The sequence below is a fragment of the Paramormyrops kingsleyae genome, chromosome 15 (assembly GCF_048594095.1).
Source record: "Paramormyrops kingsleyae isolate MSU_618 chromosome 15, PKINGS_0.4, whole genome shotgun sequence".
Classification (NCBI taxonomy): domain Eukaryota; kingdom Metazoa; phylum Chordata; class Actinopteri; order Osteoglossiformes; family Mormyridae; genus Paramormyrops; species Paramormyrops kingsleyae.
The window spans coordinates 18,851,401-18,874,705 of record NC_132811.1 but is presented as its reverse complement, the minus strand read 5'-3'; the positions used below and the strand labels follow the sequence as shown (position 1 = coordinate 18,874,705).

The following is a 23,305-nucleotide window of genomic DNA, read 5'->3' as shown; positions in this document are numbered from 1 at the left end:
TCAAAAAAAATATTGTATTTATTTACAAACTCAGTATTCAATAATGAATCAACATACTTTACGCGAATGCTAATACCCTTACGTGTGTCTTGGGCTAAGTATTACAATACTAATGCCTTTGCTTAGTGATTCATGTTTGCCTTATTGCAATGTCAGTCTTTTCTTATCTTTTTGCTCTTCTACACTAATGACTTTATATATTATATGTTTTATATAACATGTAGGCATATGCGGTTAAGTCCTAAATGCCTTCTCCCAGTTTGGTGTTGCCAGTGCAGTCTGTTACGTAGTGGTGTGTTGGGGTAATGGCATCAGTGCAGACGGAAAGCCGGCTCAGTCTTAGTGAGCGGTCTACACTCACTGGGGACTGAGGTGGGACAGAGGACGCTCAGGAAACTCCTGTTAGTGATCTTTGTGTAACTATTGCATATACATTCAATTAATGGCATTAAACATTAAATTGTGAAGTTGGTCAGTAGCTGACATCTTTTGCGAGAATAATACTTCCACATGTGGAAGATTTTCATGAGTTTGATCATGTGCTGGCAGAAATCACTGCTGGAATTTCATCATTTGACTTGGTTATATTGTAGTATTGCAGGAGGGGGGGGCAGGTGTATGATAGCAGTTGGACATTTTACTGGCTCAGGCAGGCTGTGGTAAAGGGTCGGCTTTCTGGCTGATCTAAATTATGGAAAGTTGCCGTTTTAAGTGGCTCAGCAGGTTAGGACTCTGTGCCCGTGACCGGAAAGTTGTCGGTTCAAATTCCGCGATCGACAGAGTAATTTCACTGTTGGGTCCCCGAGCAAGGCCTTTAATCCCCAGCTGCCCCAGAGACTGACTGACTCTCCTTTCTCAAAAACAAACAAGAAGCATGTCACTTTAGATGATGTATAAGTGACAGGCCGTTTACTGTGTTCTGCCATGAACATCATAAGTAGTTTTTGAGTGATTTTCTCTGTGCTATAATATATAACGTTACAGAGATGTGTGAGATGCCTGTGTGCTCTCTCCTCACTCTGCATGCATGATGTTACTGTCTCTCTCCCTGTCATTTTCCTGCTTTGGCTGCTTACACGTGAAAATCGCCACGACTGGCACAGAACTAGTGAGCTGACGGCTTGTACCACACTGCCATTTACAACCCGCAGAGCACAGGCAACAGGGAAAATTCCAGCCCTTTAAACGTCTGTTCCGGAAGAAGAAGAAGCGAGAAGCGACGGCGGACTTTGAGGAGGCCGGGATTAAATGTAGCCAGTCCACTGGAGACGTGACCAATGGGATTCTGTCTGATGATGAAGAGACCAATCAGCATCTGAGGTGAAAGTGCTCAAAAAGATACATGTCTGCTTGGAGAGTCACTTGAGTGCGCTTGTTGATTAACTGGAATTTCATGTTAGTTGTACCAGTTATTGGGTGATATAGCCTAAGTACATCAGTTTTGGTGTATGGGCAGTTCTCAGCTGATGTAAGCAATCCATTCCACAAACCCTTATGTAAGTCAGATTTACCTTCCCATACCATTCAAGACACCTTATAGAAAAACACATAATAATAAAAAATATACTAGTAATGCGTACTAAAGAATACACATTAAATAAATGAAAAAATAAAGTGTAAATCAAGCACATGTGGCCTTTTTGTGTTGGTGCTTTCATAAACCATATTTGTATTACTTGTCTGTAAATCAGCTGTTGATTGTTGAGTGATGAGGGTGATTCCCCAACAGTGAATACTGAGTGCTTGTTTCTGAGTTTTGGGCCCTGGGTGCTTATGTGCTGAATGTAAGGGTTGCCTTTTGAGCAATCAGCAGTGAATGTTAAGTTTTGATTGTTGAAAATGTATTTGCCTATAAGTTCAGTCTCCATTCTTCTTTAGTTTCACGGCATGTAATAATTCCACATGAAACATTTGACTGCTGTGGTGAACCTGCTGTATCATGTTATTAATGAGACAAGTGGCCATTCTGTACTTAATTCTTTGGATATTTAACGATGGCAGAAATTCATCTAGTGCTGCCTTCAATGCTTTGAGTAAAGATTGTGCCTTTTGTGTTTCAGGAAATTTTTGTTCTAATTTGAAATGATCTGCATTTGTACTGGAGAAAAAATGGCGTCCGTGGTTTGTCTTGATTGTCCCTTTTTACAAGAACCCTTAGGATCTGAATGGTTGAATAACTTTGTACTCTGTCTCTTTGCGGGGTTAGGATCCGAGTGGCTGGATATCTCTGTACCCTGCTTCTCTGTGGGGTTAGGACCAGCACGGTCAGGACAGCCATAATTAATATATTCTCTCATGGTCTCTTTCTAGGGCAGTAAACACTCTCGGCTCCCGGGCCATCTCCCATGAAAGCATATTTATCTGTGAAGAAACCAGCAGAATAGACACCATGTCCCAGGAGAACGTCTCAGACAAAGTGAGAGACCTGCAGGTAGAGATAAAGCACGCCAGCACATACCTGTATGTATTTTTAGCAGTATTATAAGGTGTGCCCAGGGCGGGGCCACTGGGGCACTGGCCTGAGCCAAAAGCTGATTGGCCTGGGCAGTGCTCCCTCCCCTGTCACTCATCGATTCAAAACATATCATTGGCTAATGATAAGGTTGCCCCCTCTGTGTGCGTTATACAGCTTCCATGTCACAATAATTCGATTTTTCACTCAGTATATCCAATACTGGATCTATTTCACACTGAATCCTCGCTGGTTTGGGTTCATGTGATACTGGACCTTTAACATTTAACATTTATCCACACTCACCTAGTATTGGTTTCACATTATTAAAATTAATGGCACTGTTAGTGCTATCATTTTTCACATATAATATTTGTGCTGTTTAGCATTTCTTCAAAAGTCTGACATGACAAGGGAGGAAATTCTTCCATGGATAATAGACAAATTATAATAGGAATTAATGATAGGATAATAGGAAGTCATCCCATTGTTGGCCTGTTAACATCCCGCTGTAGGCCTTCTCGCTGTAGACCTGTTAACATCCCACTGTAGGCCTTCTCGCTGTAGACCTGTTAACATCCCGCTGTAGGCCTTCTCGCTGTAGACCTGTTAACATCCCGCTGTAGGCCTTCTCGCTGTAGACCTGTTAACATCCCGCTGTAGGCCTTCTCGCTGTAGACCTGTTAACATCCCGCTGTAGGCCTTCTCGCTGTAGACCTATCCTCTCTGACCATTTTTTCCCATTTAATCAGAGGCAAATAGCCCAGAATATAAAGTTTGGTCAGAAGCCGTCCTCTCCAAGGAAGAGTGAGGATGCTGGAGACAGTTCCGATGAGGAAGAGGTTCCTGGGAGACCTTTGCAAGTGTTAGCTCAGGTGGAGGTGGAGCCAGTGGGGGCAGCAGTAAGTCACCCAACAGTAACTCCACAGTGAAGGAGCCACTGCACACTGTACTCAGATTCAGGAGCACCGTCCATACAGCTCACCTGAAATGAGCCTTAGCCACTGCAGACACGCACTGCAGTAAGGGCAGAAGTTAAATTTAGAGAAATACTTCCCTTCAGGCTATTGTGGATGGGATATGATTTGTGGATGGCGCAAGGTACAGGCAGTTCTCGACTGCCGTAAGTAATGCATTCCACAAACCCTTATGTAAGTCAGATTTTATGTAAGTAGGATGTATCATTCAGGACACTTAAAAAAGAAACACGTAAGCCAAAAACACACAAGTAATAGGTACTAAAGCACACATATTAAATAAATAAAAGATAAAGTGTAAAGTTACATACAGGCATATGGTATCTCGGTTATTTTTTGCGTAAGTCTGGATGTTCGTAAGTTGGATTAATACAGATCGAGAGCAGCCTGTATTATAACATAAAGGTTATTGAATATTGTGACAGTAACATGACTGCATTGCTGAAAGCGGAATGTGCACCTCCATTTGCAATCACTAGTTAAGTAGTATATTTATGATGCTTCAAATTAATCTGTATGTGTTGGTTTTGTGGTTTCCAGGGTGCTGTCCAGACCGGTGTCCTGGACAGAGCTGAGGGTGGGACCCAGGCAACAGTGCTGAAATCTCCCAGAACCAAAAGAGCGATTCCACCTGCAGGCACAATCGAGTCTATCAACCTGGATGCTGTGCCCCTCTCTTTAACCTGCCTCGACAGCACTGCAGCTAAACACAAGCTGTCCATTAAACCCAAAAACCAGAGGGTATCTCGCAAACACAGACGGTTTACTCAGGTGAGACGATCAGTGGTCTCCTGGTGCAGGTGAAGAAGGCAGAGTGTACGAATTGAATGTAAATAAAAGTCTAGAAATGTAAATAAATAAATGCCAGCGGTTTGTTTTCTTAGGATCTGCAAGAAGTCTCAATGCCTGGTGTTCTGCAAGAAGATACAGAGCCACAGACACCTGGAGATGGTGGTGGATTCACATTGAAGTGTGAAGAACCTTTATGGTCAGAAGATGAGCTACCAATTGGATCTCCAGAGAAGTCAAAGAAACCAAAGCTCAATGATGAAGCTCAACTGTTAGAAGATGAGTGGGCTGTCGAGGAACGGCAAACCAGCAGGACACAGGAAGTTCTGGAAGAGAACCGTAAAACTGAAGATAGAGAACTGAGGAAAATGGAAGAAGATCATCAGAGAAAAGCAGAAGAACTGAGACTACAAAAGGAAAAGAAGAAAAAGGAAGAAAAGGAAGAGATGGAAAGCCGAAGCAAAGAGGAAAAAAGGAGGATAAAGAATGAGGAGGAAGTGAAACGACAGCAGGAGTTGGAAGTAGAACTGCTGAACTTGGAAAAAGAGAGGAAACTAATTGAAGAAGAGGAGAGAAGGACATTAAGAGACTTAGAAGAGCAGAGTCGGCAGCAGCGGGAAGCGCAAAGGCAAGAGGAAAATAGGATACCGAAGAAAGACAATAAAGAACAGAAACTAGAAGAGAAGAGGAGAATAAATGAGGTAGAACTACAAAGTCAAGACAATGAACGGCAAAAGCGTGAGCAAAATGGGCAGGGCAACCAGCCTGCTGAACAGAGCAAACTCACAGGAGCCTCACAAGAGGAAGGCATGGGCAGAACTGAAGCCTCCCCTGAAGACACAGCCGATTCTGCAACATGGAAGCAAAAGGCAGAGGAGTTGCGCTGGAAGGAGATGGACGAAAAACAGAGGCCTTTCACCTTCAAAGTGTCATCTGGAGAGAAGCAGATACTGTTCCAAAGAGTCAACCTGTCACCTGTGACACCCAGCAGGCCGCAAGGCAACCAGACGGACTTCAAAGAGACAAAAACACCACCGACTAGAACTGGAGAGTCCCCGACGCTGCCCTGCTCCTTGTTTGTACCACATACTGCAATACTTGTTACCGGGGCTCAACTTTGCGGTGCCGCGGTGAACCTGGACCAGATCAAGGACCCCGCTTGCAAGTCCCTGCTTGGTCTGACTGAGGACAAGAAAGCTATTAGCCTCCCCCTGAGCAAAGGCCCTGTCAAGACCTCAGCAGAACGCAAGTCGGGGAAAACCAAATCCCTGAATGAGTCTTCTGCCGATCAGTCCAGCTCTGCTATGCTGGCAGAATGGGCCAGCATTCGCTCAAAAATATTCAAAAGAACTGAGAATGGAGATGACCTGGACCAGAACATCCAGCACCAGAACCAACCCCCAAGTGAAGATCTGAGCCAGAAATCATTGTCTGGCGTACACGGAAACCTCAGAAAGACGATGTCCGTTAATGCAAAGTTCTCAATTACACCTGCAAGGCAAAAATTCCCAGATTCAAGCAGGGCTTCTGAGGAAGAACAGCAAAAGGAGAGACAAGGTGGACAGGTGGAGCCTTCTCCAGACACTGGGGTGCCTCTCCCCGACTATCCAACCTCAGAGGCTCAGAACCGGACCGGTAAGACTGTTCGGATCCAGGACAGAACAGAAGGGTGTATGTTTGCGAAAGATCTGCCATCCTTCCTGGTCCCCAGCCCACCTCAAAGTTCCCTCAGGAGCAGATCACAGTCAGAAGCTGGGAACCCAGTGCTGTGTGACTCCAGCTGGGACAGCAAACCCCTAAGCAGTGAGGACAAAGCCTCTCCTTTTGGCGTCAAGCTAAGAAGAACGAACTACTCTCTCCGCTTCCGCAGTGAGCAGCCGGTGGAGAAACGGAAGAAGCGGTACAGTGCGGGGGACAGCTTCGATGGAATCCCGAGTCCTTTGACTCCCATCGATCCGGACTCATCAGAAAAGTCCAGTCCCTCATCTCCACTACGTGACGGTATCAACCAACTGGGTTACACTGGAATAACCACGGAATCCAAGTTCCCGGCCGAACAGGCCCCCGTCCCGGCCACGCGCGGTGACAGTGAGAGGCACCATCCCAAGCAGCTACACTCGAAACCCGCCATCGCACCAAAGCCCTGCAGCAGCAGCACACCTCCCCCGTCCCCACAGGTCAAAGGTCAAGCTGCAGCACTGAGTGCAGCCGCAACTGCCAGCGCTCGCCAGGAGTCACAGGAACAGGACAGTAGCACAGGTCTCCTGGCAAAGGCCCGGCTAGAAGAGGAGGGGCCAAAGGAGAGGAAATCCTTCTTCCCATCCATCAGCATTCCCTGGAGGGAGAAAGGCGACAGGAGGGTGGAGGTTATCAAGAGAGGTCAGTGAGGTAGCCTAGCAACAGCACACTTTACTGTAGAGGACCCAAACATGTGTCTGTGTGACGTTTGTCCTTCATTGTTTTATTGTCCTTTACCCTAATACTGTCTGTTTTATATCTTTTAGGGTCAAATAAGCCATTAATTTAAAATTAGCCTTTTTCAATTGGACAAAAATGTGCAATGTTTTAACAGTAGCGACTTTGCAAAAAAACGGCTAGAGTTATTGAATAATGGTTAAAAATGATCGTTCAGGGCAAAAACATAGAGGTTAAGAACCACATCTCATGGGAAAAACTAAGGGCGTGTTTTAAAGGCAATATTTTAGTTTGCTTATTTTTCAAGGATTCGTTTTTATTTTAATTAACAAATAACTTGCTTTTTTTATTTTAATTTAGTAATTGATTGCCACACACTCTTGTCAAGTGCCTTGAGGCACCAAATTGAATTGCCATGAATAATAATTATAGTAATAAGCTTTGATATTAAGATGTATCTGGGATGTCTTTGCTGAAATGTGGTTGTGTTTGGTCTTTGTTACACTTTGGTTGTATGATGGTTGTGAAACTTCCCACGGAGAGACATATGCAGGGTGTTCTGCCCACGTTGCCAGGCAATGTTTGTTGTTTGAGCCGCCAGTCAAAAGTGTCCCCAAGTGAACTATCACTTGTTTATTTGATCCTTGGAATATATATATATATATATATAGTGCTGCCTACTATTCTATAAGTAGTCTGTGGTTTGTCTAGTGAGCAGTTGATTATTAGACAGTGTCAGTAGCTCTTGTAGCACAGTAGCACTGTAGCTCTGTCATGGCACTGCTCGATTCTGCAGATATTACAGTATTTCTTTTGTTTCTAAGAGGTCCAAGCAGATTTTTGGAGCTTTTATGTCAGTCTTCTTTTCGCCATTTTATGCATATTTTCCCCCTTTGATTAGCTGAATAAGTTTAAGCAGATAGGTTTAATCTTTTTTTGATTTTTGTGTTTCTTTTCTTCCCACCATTTTTCACCTGGGATTGAATGGCTTTGGACTTGTGTGATAAAATCACTTGAATCTCCATCACCATCGTGGTCCTTTTACGGTCACATCCCCTCCATTGAGCACTCGATTCCGCCTAAGCGCAGTCCCTCCGGCACGCGTTGGTGGTTATGGCTCTGCTGACTAGTTGTGCTGCTTTCCTCTCGACAGAGAAGCCGTTCCTGCAGAGTAGACATTCCCTGGATAGCGGACGCATTGAGCAGACCAGGCCTCACGTGACGGAGCATGAGAGACAGCCGGAAAAGGAGACGGGGCCTCTGTGGATCACACTGGCCCTTCAGAAACAAAAAGGGTTCAGGGAACAGCAGCAGAGTCGAGAGGAACGCCGACAGATGCGAGAAGCCAGACTGGCAGAGAAGCAATCCAAAGAGGAACAAGTACGTACTGATCCATACTGCAGGTCCGCTGACTGCTGCTCTTACGTGACCATTTCTACTTTACTTGTACTGACCATCACTAAATCTGCAAGCAACAATGACATATGTTCAAATCCCAGGGCCGACAGACTGATTTCACCGCTGGGCCCTTGGGCAAAGCCCTTAACCAGAAGCAGTTGCTCCAGGGACTGGCTGACCCTGCCTTCACAAAAGAGGTACGTTTCCTTGGATAAAAGCATCTGCTAAAGAAATTGATTTTAACAGCCTCTGCTTCTATGTGATCAGGTCACAGATAGTATGTTGTAGCCTTGAATAAAAGTTTGTGATCCCGTTAGAAATATGTGGAGCTCTGCATGAACGGCTCATGTAACGTAATCATCATAGGGACAGTTTATCTTTATTGAACAGTAAAGGTCAACTAAGAAACAAGAATTTGAACCTCTAGAGCGATGACCTTTACAAAAGAGGGGCAGTGGGGTGAAATGTAACCTGCCGGAAAAACAGTTTTGGTTACCTGCACAACAGAATAAAAAAAAGGTCTGATCAGTGTAGATTTCAGAGGACCTGAGGAGAAACTGTTGAAACTCATAAGATTAGAACGTGTGAGGAGCCTGGGCCTCCATCAGTCCACGTGCAGGCAGATAAATTCAGTATCCATGCTGCAGCAGCCCCTGAGTAGGAGTAAAGCTAAGATAATTAGATCAGTACAAGGGCATGTTGTAAAATCCTTAAATAAGTGGCAAAGGTCCCTAGGGTGACAGATAAGGATTTGCAGCCATATGGGGCACTCGATTCCATCTCTGTTCATGAGTTTACCGGGGAAAAAAACGCATAGAAACAAAGGAAACCGCCGTTCCCCAAAAAAATCCCTTCTGCTGACATTAAAGATTCTACTAGTCACTAAGTATCATAGTTCATAACTTATCTATCAATATGTTAAATATAGATTTGGCGTTGTGAAATGTTGTGTGTGTTATTTGCTAAATAAGAATGTCCTCATTATAATGACTTGGATAATGATCAGATGACATTTAAGGGCCGTTCACGCAGGAGGGCTTCACAGATTTTTAGAATGAAAATCTTAGTCAAAGAAGGTCCGGAAAACACGCTGGGTCTCACAGCTAGCGAGTCTATGCAGAGCTTATTTTCTACTGTAATCTAAACATTAAAGTTCAGCTTATCTTGTACAGACATGTTTTCTATTTAAAGTAATCAATATCCTACATTATTGTTTTCAGTGTGGTTCATACAGAAGGTCCATCTTCAAAAACTGTTCCTGAAGGATGTTCTTTCTCCCGCAGAGCGGATGTAGCAGCCCAGAGAGCAGAGAAGGCAGCGATGGGGGGGGTCTCGCTCAGAAAGGCGGGGAGTGTGGCAGGGGATGTGGCGCTTTGGGCCTGTTCGAGCGCAGGGAGCAGCTGAGGAAGGCCAACACTCTCCCCAGCACTGGTGAGAGGCCGCCGCTGCTCCCCACCCCCCCCCCCCCCAAGATAAATAAGTGTAGAGACTGAGGTCCAAAGTATCACATTCATCAGAGGAGAAAAATATAGTCAGAGAATTCTGTGTAGCTGAATAAGCAGAGCGATTCACTCGAATTTATAGGGTTCAGAATTTGAAAATGAAAACATAAAACTGAAACGTCAGTACGCTCGATGGTGACGACATGGGCCTATGGACTTTCTCTGATGGTGTTTCAGGTTTGGTTGTGTGGGTTGCAGTTAATGTTTTATTAGCTTATGAGTTTTGTTACCAAAAATAGCATCATTACTGTACTACAGTACAGGATCCCAAACTTTTGATGATTGCAGGTCAGTACATGGTTCGCAAAAATTTCACGAACCGGTAAAACTTCTTGACTGGGGGGGGGGGGGCAGAGTTACTATGTTTGACCGTTTCCATTTTTAATTTTCCCCGATGCCATCTAAATGCGCCATCGAGCATTTGGGGAAGGGGGCAGATTTACTATGTTTGATGCATCATTGAGTGGGGGGAGCCAGCTGCAATGTACTGAACATGCATGATGTTTCCCATGTCGCAGTGGATGCTGCGGACTCCACACCTGCGGCTCCTCCAGTGAAGGATGCAGTGAAGCGCTTCCCATGCGTGGAGTCGGCGCAGGTCTGCACCGAACCCGCCTGGCTGGCCCTGGCCAAACGCAAGGCCAAGGCCTGGAGCGACTGTCCTCAGATCATCAAGTAAACTGGCAGAAAGTCCGCCCTCCACATTCCGGCCCTGATCTCCGCACAGTTGCACATCACCTTCTGATCCCCATACTATCACAATCAGCAGCAGATCTCTACATGCCCAGCATGCGAATCTGATTCTTACGCATGGTGTAAGGTGTGTGCTCAGGGCTGCCCCAACTCCTTTTGGCACAAAATTTGATTAGCCTAGTTGTCATTTGTCATCTTCCTTCCCATTCTGACAGGCTGATCATATGGGGGCGCCCCCTGGTGGCCGCTGAGCCCTAAGCAGCCGCATACTTTGCATATGCCTTGGTCGGGTCCTGGGTGTGCTGTAGTATGAGGTATGGAAGCGATGTACGCTGTGTGTGTGAGTAATTACACAGTGTAGCACGTAAGGACTCAGACTGGTGAGCAGAAGTTTGTAAATGCTGTGCGGGTCAGTGATACTGTAGGTATGAGTATGGCACAAAACCTGAAATCAGGAAATATCACAGTCCTTGTCGATCCAAAGGGGTTTTAAGGGAACATGGTCAGACACTCGCTGGCTCCTTCCTGCTGTTCTTCTGCACCCTGGTGACACCTCAAGTTGTATCTGGAGAGAAGCCGCCATGGATGCATCAGCGTTGAAAGTACTAGGCTTGAATTTCACTTTTCCATGACAATGGCATCAAGAGAAAAAGAATTAAACACTTAACATTTATCTCTAAAAGGATTAAACATTTGGAGATGCAACACTGCCAGTGTTTAAATCCTGCCTGGTTGTCTAAAAGAACGAAATGCTCCAAATTCTCCTGACTTTTTGAAACACACGATGTCTGCTGTTTCTCTGATTATTGACGATGTGATCAGCAACGTTTTAAGGGCTTAGTACTGCAGAAAAATGTGACTCGACCACCGTCCAGGAGGGTCTAAAACATTCTCACAGCATGTATATGTCAAAAACTGTATTCCTTACTACTTTTTTTATCTAATCATTTTTTAATTAGTATTTTGGGGTAATTTATTTTTCCGCTGTTTGGTTGTTCCCAATCCTTGTCTAATGCTTTATGTTCCTGGTCAGGTTCAGTGGTTCTCTGTTTGGGTTAAGTGTGATTTACAGATATCAGTGTGACTTTTCAGCTTCACCACAGTACTCTGCATTTTAATTGGTCACAAAAACCCAGCACTGAATGTCAAGACTGCCAGCTCATTGGTGAATAGGCTTCTTATTTGGCAGCATTCCACCAATCAGAACTGCCCTGCAGAGCACTGACGCCCACTACAGCATGGACTGCTCAATACTGACCAATCAGGATACATCAAGTGTTTCACCTTTCTGTATAAAATGTAGTTACATCATGTACTCTATGTATAAACACAATGACTGGAGCGTTAAAAAATACTCCCACAATGCATTGGATTTGTTGGCCCATTTCTTTGTTGAGTAGTACACAATAGCATAGTCACACTTCCACTTTATGGTCCACAGAGTTATGCCTAATGCAATCATTTGAGGTGACACTAATGTCATGTGTAAGGTAGAGAAATTAAAAACCGATGTCACACTTGTTGCGTGTCAGAGTAGTATGTTTGTGTACCACAGGAAAAAGATACAACTACTGTTGTATGTTAATGGTGACCCTACACCCCAAATACACTGCAGGAAATTGAAACGATTTAGTTTCCATTTGTACAGATATACTGGAATGCTTTAGTTTCCACATATCCCATCATGCTCTGCTTTAAGACACACGCAGGTGATGGTTGAGCTTGGGGTCCGAACGCTGAATCATTTTGGGGGTTACAGGCCTTGCTCAAGGTCCCAACGAAAATGTGACTATTCTGGCAAGGATGGGATTTGAACCAGTAACCTTCCGATCGCAGACACTAACCCACTGAGCCACACACTACAAGCAGCATGCACCACACTGATGCTGGAGGTTCTAGTAGCTGTGCGGGTGGATGAGACTGTAAGATGCCCGCACTACCATGGTTGCTTCTACTGTCTGTGGTCTGTAACTCCAGCTACGACCCTCCTGAGTCCGAATCTGTATTCAGTTCTTTCTGCTTGATGATGTCTACGCAGTAAACGAGGTCGTTCCTGCAGCCCACAACTAGTGAGTCCTGCCAAAGTACGGGGGATGAGAAGAGCTCCCCGGGAAGCTGCAGGGAGGCCCTAAGGGCTCCGTCATCTCCATCCAGGAGCCACACAGTCCCATCTGTGGAGGAGACCACCACCAGTGACGTGCAACCCCACCGGGAACCGTTAACGGCGAAGGGGCAGGAGAAGACCCGGGCTCCGGTCTGAAAGCGCCACACCAGCGTCCCGTCACTGCCGTTCACACAGTAAACACAGCCATCATGTGACCCACACAGCACCCTCTGATTGGCTACATCTGTCTGAGTGCCGAGCATGGGACATGGAGATGAGAATATGGGTCCACCAGTGGAGAACTGCCAGACCTGAAAGGATAGACGTACCTGGATATAACACATTATATAGGACAGCGCACTGTACACCATAACATGAGGTATCACAGCAGGAAGGAGCATAACAAACTGCATATGAAGACCTAAACTCATGATTAAATACTAGTGCTACGCTGCCTAAATAAAATCTTGCAGGAAAATGACAGAGAAACCACAGATCAGTGGTTAGTGTGTAAATACTAGTGTGTGTAATTCAGTGTGTTGTGTGCAGGATGTGCAGGATGTGTTCTCCTTATGCTCACACTACTACGATTCACATCCTGTGGGAAGAGGTACAGCTACAATTGCACAATATTAATATATAACGCAGCAGCAAACCGCATAGTATACTGGCTTGAGACCATGTTTTTAAAAATTATCTATGCTATAATCTTTATGTACACTGCCTGGCCAAAAAAGTGGCACACTTTAATATTTAATTGGACCACCTTTTGTCTTTTTTTTAATTATGGTGCATATTCGTCAATGCATTGTTTCCACATGCTTATGCAACATCTCAACATACACTCACCTAAAGGATTATTAGGAACACCATACAGTACTAATACGGTGTTTGACCCCCTTTCGCCTTCAGAACTGCCTTAATTCTACGTGGCATTGATTCAACAAGGTGCTGAAAGCATTCTTTAGAAATGTTGGCCCATATTGATAGGATAGCATCTTGCAGTTGATGGAGATTTGTGGGATGCACATCCAGGGCACGAAGCTCCCGTTCCACCACATCCCAAAGATGCTCTATTGGGTTGAGATCTGGTGACTGTGGGGGCCATTTTAGTACAGTGAACTCATTGTCATGTTCAAGAAACCAATTTGAAATAATTCGAGCTTTGTGACATGGTGCATTATCCTGCTGGAAGTAGCCATCAGAGGATGGGTACATGGTGGTCATAAAGGGATGGACATGGTCAGAAACAATGCTCAGGTAGGCCGTGGCATTTAAACGATGCCCAATTGGCACTAAGGGGCCTAAAGTGTGCCAAGAAAACATCCCCCACACCATTACACCACCACCACCAGCCTGCACAGTGGTAACAAGGCATGATGGATCCATGTTCTCATTCTGTTTACGCCAAATTCTGACTCTACCATTTGAATGTCTCAACAGAAATCGAGACTCATCAGACCAGGCAACATTTTTCCAGTCCTCAACTGTCCAATTTTGGTGAGCTCGTGCAAATTGTAGCCTCTTTTTCCTATTTGTAGTGGAGATGAGTGGTACCCGGTGGGGTCTTCTGCTGTTGTAGCCCATCCGCCTCAAGGTTGTGCGTGTTGTGGCTTCACAAATGCTTTGCTGCATACCTCGGTTGTAACGAGTGGTTATTTCAGTCAAAGTTGCTCTTCTATCAGCTTGAATCAGTCGGCCCATTCTCCTCTGACCTCTAGCATCAACAAGGCATTTTCACCCACAGGACTGCCGCATACTGGATGTTTTTCCCTTTGCACACCATGCTTTGTAAACCCTAGAAATGGTTGTACGTGAAAATCCCAGTAACTGAGCAGATTGTGAAATACTCAGACTGGCCCGTCTGGCACCAACAACCATGCCACGCTCAAAATTGCTTAAATCACCTTTCTTTCCCATTCTGACATTCAGTTTGGAGTTCAGGAGATTGTCTTGACCAGGACCACACCCCTAAATGCATTGAAGCAACTGCCATGTGACTGGTTGATTAGATAATTGCATTAATGAGAAATTGAACAGGTGTTCCTAATAATCCTTTAGGTGAGTGTATATTTCCACTGAATCTTGCATTCATTTCTAGTAAAGATCTTGTACTGATGACAGGTGAGTTGAACCACTCCGTAAAGTATTCTTCAATAATTCTCAAAGACGTTCAATGGGATTAAGGTCAAGGCTCTCTGGTGGCCAATTCATGTGAGAAAACGATTCCTCCTGCTTCTTGAATCCTGACAATTTGAACCAGATGAATCTTGGCATTATCGTGCTGGAATATCTCCATGCCATTAGGAAAGGAAAATCCATCGATGGGATAACCTGGCCGTTCAGTAGATTCAGGTGCTCAGCTGACTTGACTGTTCTGCTGCATAACATTGCTGAGCTGTAATAATGATCCAATCATTGGCTCTTAAGTACTTGCTGATTTAAATTCAACCCGTGACTTTTTTTGGCCAGGCAGTGTATTTGTCTATTTTCACTAGCAATACATGTACTTTAACAAGTAGATAATCATATGTGAATCGACAATAAAGATGGGTAACTGGCACTGCCCACACCAGGCCTAGTCTTGTGCCCTCTGCTGCCAGGAATAGGGTCCAGACCCCTGAGACCATGAGCAGGATGAGCAGTTAGGAAATATATGTAAATATTAATGATATGAACACCCAAAGCAATAATTATTGTGAGCGAGCAGAAAATAATACGACATGCACAGTTAAGCAAAGAAAAAAAAATGTCTATGATCACTTTACGAAATGCAGGTTCAAATGGCAAGAACTCTGCAAACGTCTTTGGGCAAGACCAGGAAATGATCTTAAGAAACTGGCATTTATGAAGACCAGACAAGCCTAGGCACACCAAAGGTGACCTCAAAATCAGGGAGTACAGTCGAGGTGGCAAAATCGCAGATGAACTACACCTGAAACACAAGCTCAGCTAAATGCTGCCTGAAGAGCAGATGCTGCACAGTCAGCTGTTCAGATGATATTGCATAAAGCTGAAAGAATCGCTGCAAACCACCCGCTGTTAACGATGCAGAATAAGGTGACGAGAGTTTCCTTGGTCCATAATCAGACACTATTTATATTTAGACATGATGTTCAGTTTTCGTGAACACTGCTAGTTCGTTTGAATGTTTTAGGAATTCACAGTAAGCGTGAATGATCTCTCTCACCTTCTCACCAGCGTGGCTGAAGCCATACAGGTTTCCATCCACAGAACCAATACACACATGGCTGTGACAGCATCGCGGGGACGAGAAGAAGGGCTTTTCACTGCTGTGCATCCACAAGGGGGCGCCGGTGTCCTGCAGCCATGGGTACATGGATATGTCAACAGAGGTCAGAAGCATGCAGATTCTGTAGTATAACCCAGAACAGGAGCACAACCCTACATGCATTTGCACAAAACACAACATTGCCTTTCCTTCTAAGCAGGGCGGTATAGAAACTGGTTAGGAATGTATCCCCCTCAATATTTAATTTGGCTTTATTCACCCCCCAATAAACAGAATGTTGTATTTTATTTGTGCCCCTCCCCACCCCATCTCAAACGCTCTCCTACGCCATCACTTCCAAGGTCGTCCTAGTTCAACAATATTAAATCCTGCACCTAAAGTTTTTATTTTATAGAGCAATATTTCTCATCCCAGCCCTTGGGGACCCCCAGATAGTACGTATTTTTGCTCCCTCCGAGCTCCCAACACGCCTGTACCAGGTATTCTGTGTTTTTGACTGTCTGGTTTGTTCTTGATTGTTTGCTGTTGATCCACGGTGCTGGGAGGGAGCAAAAATGTGAACTGCCTGGGGGTCTAGATTGAGAAACACTGGCATACAGGGACCCTGTAAACCATGATATAATAATGTCAGGAATCCTCTAAAAGCACAGTGATTCTGGCAAAGGTTTGTGTGAACTCCAGTAGGTGTGTGTGAGTGTGAAGATTCTGTCGACTGTCAGTTCCTTACTGCATTCAGAGAAAGTAGCCGCCCACCCAGCGTTGCCACATAGAGCTGCCGGAGGGAGGGGTGAAAACATGGGGAGGAGAACACCCCCCCACCACCACAGGGGTGCGTCCAGATACAGTGCCGAGCCTACAAACAGAACAGCAATATGAAGCGTTGGTTTCAGCATAAGTAATGGAAGGAGCTGCTCAATGACACAAAGACCACCCTGCTGACCACGGTTACCTCCAGATCGAGGGCGTAAACACAACCATCGTGGGACCCGATCACCACCCAGCCAGTGAGCATGTCCACTGCAGGGCAGCTCTTCACTGCATCTCCTGTGCTAAACACCCAGTGGGTCCCTCCAGTGTCTGCACACAGGAAGTACACCTGGCCGTCGTAGCATCCTGAGAAAGAGCACAATTTCCTGCATTAAATCATTGCATTTATTCTTCAATTTTTATTTTATGGGTGCCTGTCTACACCATAAATGTGTCCAGGTCTTTCCTGCTGCTACACAACCTAATTTAGTCTTGCCTGCAAAGTTGTTAAAATGCGCTGAAAATGTTCAAGAAGTACTGACACACAAACTGATATAATTTCACCAAGTTTTATATTGAAAACCACAAATTAAATTAGCAGCACTATACACCTTCTGTAAACACATGAAAATCATATCAAATGCACATTAACATCAAAAACCTTCAGACCGCTGTCACTGCCTCCCCCCACGTTGGCTGCTGTGCCCCCGCGTCGGGGAAACTGTAGCTAACTGATTAATGCTGGACAGTATTTAACGTGAGTTTTTCAAATCAGTAATCAACCAATTCACGGCATAGATACTGATTAGGGCTGGGTGAATTTTTAAGATATATTGATATATTTTCATACGAGATATAGGTTGAGACAATATTGTTTGTATCGATATAGTTGCTTAAAATTAAACTCACAGAGCCGCCAATTTGCCTATTTCTCCTCTCCCTATCGGTCTCTGCATCCTGCCCCGCCCCCTCTCCCTATCGGTCTCTTGCACAACTGCATCCTGCCCCTCTGTGTTATTAATAATAAAAATTTTACTATAATAATAGTTACATTTTGAGCCATTTTTTTCATGCACATCTACAGCTGCCTGTAAATAAAAGTGCCTGTGTGATATGAGGGACACTGGCTCTGACGTGGAACTGTCTTTTTATTATTACTTTATGGGGAAAAAATATCAAGATATATATCGTATATCGCCATTCAGGTAAAAAATATCAAGATATATATCGTATATCGCCATTCAGGTAAAAAATATCAAGATATATATCGTATATCGCCATTCAGGTAAAAAATAACAAGATATGATTTTTGGTCCATATTGCATAACCCTAATACTGACCACTAGTACATACAGAAGCAATAGGGAGAAAAATAGATAAGCAGATACTGACCGACAGCAATGAAGTGGCCACATCTGCTGACTACGGCCGAGGACTCGATCCTGCCCCCCAGAACCCGCTCCCACCTCAGGTCTCCCGTGGAGAAGTCCACGGCCTGAAATCTGTGGGAGTGTGATCCGATGTAAACCATGACCTCATCCTTCTCCAAGGATCGGTCCTCTCTGAGGTCATTGCAGGCTGAGGTATGGTCATTTATGGTCACCAGCAGCACAGGGGATGCATCCACACAGCGTCCAGTGTCTGATGTCCATCGCACGTGCAAGTTCAGCAGCGGTGCGCCAGCATCTGACCTCTCAGTGGTCTGCAAGTGAAGATCTTTACGGGAAGTCAGAGTCTCTCTTTGGCTGCTCAGTAATGGAAGTGAAGCACCCATTTCTACAACTTCACCTGCTCTCCTCAGCATTACAAATCTGCAATGAGAAACACAAGGTGCTAATGGATTTTTATCTGGTTCTGGGGACGGAGACTCTACTGATGGTCTCTTAGCTGGTTCTGCTGAGTGATTCTCTGCTGATGGTCTCTTAGCTGGTTCTGCTGAGGGAGACTCTGTGGATGGTCTCTTAGCTGGTTCTGCTGAGGGAGACTCTGTGGATGGTCTCTTAGCTGGTTCTGCTGAGTGATTCTCTGCTGATGGTCTCTTAGCTGGTTCTGCTGAGGGAGACTCTGTGGATGGTCTCTTAGCTGGTTCTGCTGAGGGAGACTCTGTGGATGGTCTCTTAGCTGGTTCTGCTGAGGGAGACTCTGTGGATGGTCTCTTAGCTGGTTCTGCTGAGTGATTCTCTGCTGATGGTCTCTTAGCTGGTTCTGCTGAGGGAGACTCTGTGGATGGTCTCTTAGCTGGTTCTGCTGAGGGAGACTCTGTGGATGGTCTCTTAGCTGGTTGTGCTGAGGAAGACTCTGTGGATGGTCTCTTAGCTGGTTCTGCTGAGTGATTCTCTGCTGATGGTCTCTTAGCTGGTTGTGCTGAGGGAGACTCTGTGGATGGTTTCTTAGATGACTCTTTTGTGGCTAGTCTTGACAATGGCATTTCATTCGGGAGTCCCTTAGTGGTTGGTTCAGTTATCTCTGAATTCTCAAATGGAAATAATGCTGTGGCAACGTGAGAGACGACATCAGAGAAAGAGCCACTGAGGAGGACCTCCAGCAGAGCTGCTGGGGCCACGCCCACGGAGGAAGCGACGTCATCGCAGAGACGCAGACACTGCAAGGAGTCTCCTCCGCTGAGCAAGAAGCTGGCATCTGCAGAAACGACTGCATCGTCTGGAAGGCCCAACGCATCCTAATAAAACGTGGTCAGAGTGAGAGAGGCACACGTTAGCCCCCAAAAAGGACCTTAATGAGAACAAGACTATAATCAACGAGGAAATATAAGATCAGACTGTCAGGAAGACCCAAGCAGACGGATTATGAGTGAAACATGTATCTGATATTGGTTTTACCCTCCAGAGTGTTTGCAGTCTGCCAGCTACAGAATCCCGTTTATCCAGCACAATGATGGATCCTCTTCTCCATTTACTGTAGAAATCCAGTAGCTCTTCAAAGCATACCTTACCTACAGAATTACATACGATTAATCAAAAAACTTTTTTGTGATTTTGGTTTATAAATATTTTTTAATAATAAGGATTCAATAACTCCTCTCTGGGTTACGATTTATCTACAGATTGATGGGTAGATCTGAATAAGCAGGACTAAGAGCTTGTCAATGGCGCAAAGGCTTGGTGTACCATGTGTGGATGTAGGTAGCATCCTGAGAGGTATCAGGGTATCTGGAACACCTTGAGAGGGCAACAGTTTGGAGAGACTATGCAGTATTTCTCTCTGAAGGTCTCTGGGAAATGGGGTGAGATGACCACGAGAGTCTCTAGAAAACGAACTTCCCAAAGAAGACGTCTGGTCACCAGTAAAGCCGGCATGGTTCACGTTGGAGGTAGGATCTCCAAGTTCCGGCAGGAGATACATGGAGGAAGCTGTGGCATATCCAGATGAATGGGTGCCATCTTCAGCAAGAGGCTGGACATCTTCAGCTGAAAGTGCACGATCTCCAGCGGAAGTGCTTGGAACTATAAAAGCCACCAGTCTGCTGTGACAGAGCATCACTGCACAAGCATGTACCTGAGGCAACAGCTCTAGTGCCTGAAGGCGGAGGAGGGGGGGGGCACAGTGAGGAGGGTTAGTGATTATAATGTCCTTATAGCGCATGTAACATCATGCATGTTGCGCCACATTCTCAGCAGCTCACCCTCTGGACGGCATCTAGGTGCACCTGTTGCCCATGCCGTTTGACCAGCCGGTCCCTCCTGCCCACAAAGTAAAGATGGGAGTTCTTCACCTCCACCCAGTCACCTGTTCTCCTCATAGTCCCTGGCACCACTTCTGTTTCATCACCCAGGTAACACACCCTACGCTCCCCTCCTGAAAGCCAGACAACTGTTACCATACACAGAGAAAGACAGAAAGCCTGACAGATGACTGTCACTATCACGCTCATGGGAGTTTTAATGAGATGTCTTGATCCTGCCTCCTTTAGTCGATTGGACCCACCTCCTCTACAATCTGATTGGTTATTTCTCTGAACCAATCATTTTTCATTCTACCCTCAGAACATTTTTGTGTAAGTAAAACTCCCACGAGCCACTGCCACCATTACCTATGCACACCTGTCCTTCTCCTTCAGTGACAACACAGCCTCTCTCATCCTTCACTTCCATGGTAGTGCCCATCAATGGTGTTCCAAGATGCACAGATGAACCATCCCTTTAAGGATATAGACAGGTCATTTATTTAAATCCAACAGAAACATCCCTTTAAGTCATATGCCCTCATAAATCTGTATGTGCATACAGATGACCTCACGTGGTAGTGGTGGTGGCCAACTGGCTTGCAGGAATCTCGTAACAGCTGGCCCAACAGGAGACCTCGGTGATGCCATACAGATTGAACACACGCGTCGCATTGCCCTGCTGCCTCCAGCTCCGGAGAAGGGACAGGGGGGGACAGGCCTCGCCCCCCAGGGCCAACACACGCAGAGGGGAGGCTTCTGAAAGCAGCACCCCCTGCAGGATATTCCTGCCAAAGCGGGCCAGTAAGGTGGGCGTGGCCTGCACAGAGCACAGCAACAGGGGCAGAAAGCTCAGAGTTCAACATCACCTTGTACTAATCAGAAAAGCTGCATTACTACAATATCTACATTACCAGTGTACATCTATACTGGATAACATTCACAATATAAAACATACAAATATTACTGATCCATATAAGATGAAATTACCCAGGAGTAAATCAATCTGATAGCAAGAGGTACTCTGCACTTATATCAGGTGGGTTCCTAGAACTCTTCCTAGAATCACTCCCGTTTACTTATTTCACCATTTGTCTATTTCACCCTTTTCTCCACCCCATGCTGCTTCTGGCTGTAGGTTGACAGTCTAGTGTAGAACCCCAAGCCCAACCAATTTACCTGTAAAACTGTTGTCTTATGATTGGTGAACAGCACATTGACCAGCTTGGAGGGGATCCTTTTAATAAGTGTTGGGACAATCAGAAGACACGCCCCTGATGACAAAGCTAAAAATATCTCCACCACAGAGGGGTCAAAGGTCAGCGGGGAGGCCATGAAAATGACATCACTTGCAGTTATCTGAAAAAGAGATCTACAGAAAATTATTAATTAGAAGACGGTATAGCTTGGGATCATGACGCCCTCAGAGCCTTGTATGGAACACAGACACACCTGGAGATTTTTTATTCTACATAAAAGGACTAAGTACATCTACCAGTACATTAACATTCTATTTATTCAGTAGATTATTTTTTCCCCAAAGTGACATACAGTTTTGAAAAATGCAGGGTCAGTCAGTCCCTGGAGCAATTGGGAGTTAAGGACCTTGCTCAGGGGCCCAATGGTGACATCACTCTGCCGACCCTGGGATTCGAACCGAGGACCTTCTGATCACAGACACAGTATCCTAACCCCCCGCCACCAAAAGAACAAAATACCCAATAGACTGCGAAACTATGAGTTCATATTCACAAGTTTGCCAAGACTAAGCTGCAGGCCTGAAGTCGACATCCATGTACGTGCTCACCTGAGGTGTGTGATGTTGGGCACTATGCACTGGTGGGGCACTTTGACAGCCTTGGGCAGCCCAGTTGTCCCTGAAGTGTGCAGCACGTAGGCCAGACCCACCAAGCCTGCCCTACATCTCCAAGCAGAAGGGGCTGAATACTCTGCTGCCTCCCCTTGCTTTGTTTGCTGCTTTGCATAGCTCTGGATCCTCACCAGGGTCAGGCCCTGACTCGGCCACTCTGAACAGATATCCACTGATACACTATCGGAAAACACATCAAGGAACCTCTAAAGTAAAGAGAGAGTACAGTGAGGCAAATACAGAACGCTGTTTTCCCACAGTGAATTACATTTTAATGTGGTAGCTGTATAATATCACTGCAACTTATTTTATTTACAAATAATGCATTCAGGAATAATTCCGGTATTTCCTAATTTCATTTACAAGGGAGATGACACCAGACAATAATTATAGGCAATAATTATCCATGCATACATACAAACTATGGTTATGTTATAAACTATTACATGTATACCACAATCAGATTTGAAAACCAGAGTGCAGGCTATAGTTCTGATGGAAAATGCTGAATTGAGAGCTAATGTTTATGCCTCCACATGCACAGAAGGTCTAGTAGCAATACAAATTACACAGATGAGTCCTGTGGTACAAAATAACACAGTATGATAAACAAGCCTGAATTGATCTTGACAGAGGCAGTAGACACCTACATTTAAATTACATTACCACACTGATACCATATAACGGATTAAATAATGATCAGACTATATCCTGACATATACTTCCGGGAACTCAGACTGTTGAGGGTTCAGTTTTACCTGAAATAGATCACTTTGTATTACGGAGAACTCTAGCCCGCATTTTTCCATGATCCTAACCGACTGTTGAGAAGGAGCGTCGAGATCAATCGGCATGTATGCTGCAGGCAGCTTTAGGATCCTGAAACATTCAGAGTCCGACTTCACATCTTCGTTTCAGTCAGTAAGCACAATTCTATGTATATAAGGACGTTTATGAGACATAAAAGAACATTGTATGATATTACGACCGCGTTTTTCATCTTATACAGTTTTGAAGAATATTTAATAAGAAAAGTAACGTTCTACAGAAAAAGACACATTCATTCAGAACATAGCACGGACGACCACCAAGTTCTAATAAAATAAAAAATATATTGACGTAATACCCAAGTATCCAAATGGGAACCCTGATCCCTGGCTGACAGCACAAGCCAATTATCTGTTCTTTTAAAACACCGTGCTTCTTAAGCAAGACAGTTAGTTCATCAGCACAGATCAACAGCTGATTATAAGTTAACGAAGAGCAGCCTTGGTCGTCCCCACTATCAAACTTAACAGCTACTCTGGCTTCATATTGACGTGCCGCTGCGTGCACCATCCCATGCAGCGTTTCCATTTCCATGTTCCACACAGCCCCGACTGAACCAGCACCTGAACCACATGCACAAACATTACCACGTGAC

General features: G+C 45.0%; 2 protein-coding genes and 1 long non-coding RNA gene across 8 annotated transcripts in view; 1 reads left to right on the top strand and 2 right to left on the bottom strand.

Moving 5' to 3' along the window:
- Nucleotides 1-7,788, bottom strand: LOC140578560 (uncharacterized). The gene is made up of 2 exons (XR_011982828.1): nt 7,608-7,788; nt 1-6,553 (listed from the first exon to the last, which is right to left on the bottom strand). It is a non-coding gene; the product is annotated as an uncharacterized lncRNA (long non-coding RNA).
- cracd (capping protein inhibiting regulator of actin dynamics) overlaps nt 1-11,746 on the top strand; it is a 21,748-nt gene extending 10,002 nt beyond the window's left edge. For 2 of the 3 annotated variants that reach the window (XM_023794365.2, XM_072700071.1), the window contains 9 exons: nt 1,152-1,320; nt 2,311-2,431; nt 3,205-3,354; nt 3,970-4,200; nt 4,314-6,597; nt 7,787-8,013; nt 8,133-8,228; nt 9,315-9,462; nt 10,052-11,746. In XM_023794365.2, coding sequence (XP_023650133.1) covers nt 1,152-1,320; nt 2,311-2,431; nt 3,205-3,354; nt 3,970-4,200; nt 4,314-6,597; nt 7,787-8,013; nt 8,133-8,228; nt 9,315-9,462; nt 10,052-10,212 — 3,587 coding nt within the window. In that variant the 3' untranslated portion in view covers nt 10,213-11,746. The remainder of the gene's footprint in view (nt 1-1,151; nt 1,321-2,310; nt 2,432-3,204; nt 3,355-3,969; nt 4,201-4,313; nt 6,598-7,786; nt 8,014-8,132; nt 8,229-9,314; nt 9,463-10,051) is intronic. The other variant, XM_023794366.2, reaches the window with a different exon arrangement.
- On the bottom strand, nt 11,594-23,305 carry aasdh (aminoadipate-semialdehyde dehydrogenase). Of its 4 annotated transcripts, none has more exons than XM_072700069.1 (14): nt 23,179-23,305; nt 22,641-22,761; nt 21,820-22,088; nt 21,192-21,384; nt 20,588-20,832; nt 20,382-20,488; nt 19,974-20,146; nt 19,459-19,867; nt 19,171-19,283; nt 17,723-19,010; nt 16,533-16,696; nt 16,311-16,436; nt 15,521-15,652; nt 11,594-12,641 (listed from the first exon to the last, which is right to left on the bottom strand). In XM_072700069.1, the coding sequence occupies exons 2-14, from the start codon at nt 22,734-22,736 to the stop codon at nt 12,204-12,206; spliced, it is 3,753 nt and encodes a 1,250-aa protein (XP_072556170.1). In that variant the 5' UTR covers nt 22,737-22,761; nt 23,179-23,305; the 3' UTR covers nt 11,594-12,203. The 4 variants fall into 4 exon arrangements, with proteins under 4 accessions (XP_072556170.1, XP_072556168.1, XP_072556169.1 ...); XM_072700067.1 differs by having other exon boundaries at nt 23,009-23,296; XM_072700068.1 differs by lacking the exon at nt 23,179-23,305 and having other exon boundaries at nt 22,641-22,874.

Bases quoted from the DNA above. Each gene is read 5' to 3' on its own strand.
- aasdh (XM_072700067.1), bottom strand. From the start codon at position 23,244: ATGGAAATGGAAACGCTGCATGGGATGGTGCACGCAGCGGCACGTCAA. The intron at 20,489-20,587 runs GTGAGGTCATCT...ATATCCTTAAAG, and splicing joins TTGGCCACCACCACTACCAC to GGATGGTTCATCTGTGCATC. The intron at 19,284-19,458 runs GTACACCAAGCC...GTAATTCTGTAG, and splicing joins GCTACCTACATCCACACATG to GTAAGGTATGCTTTGAAGAG.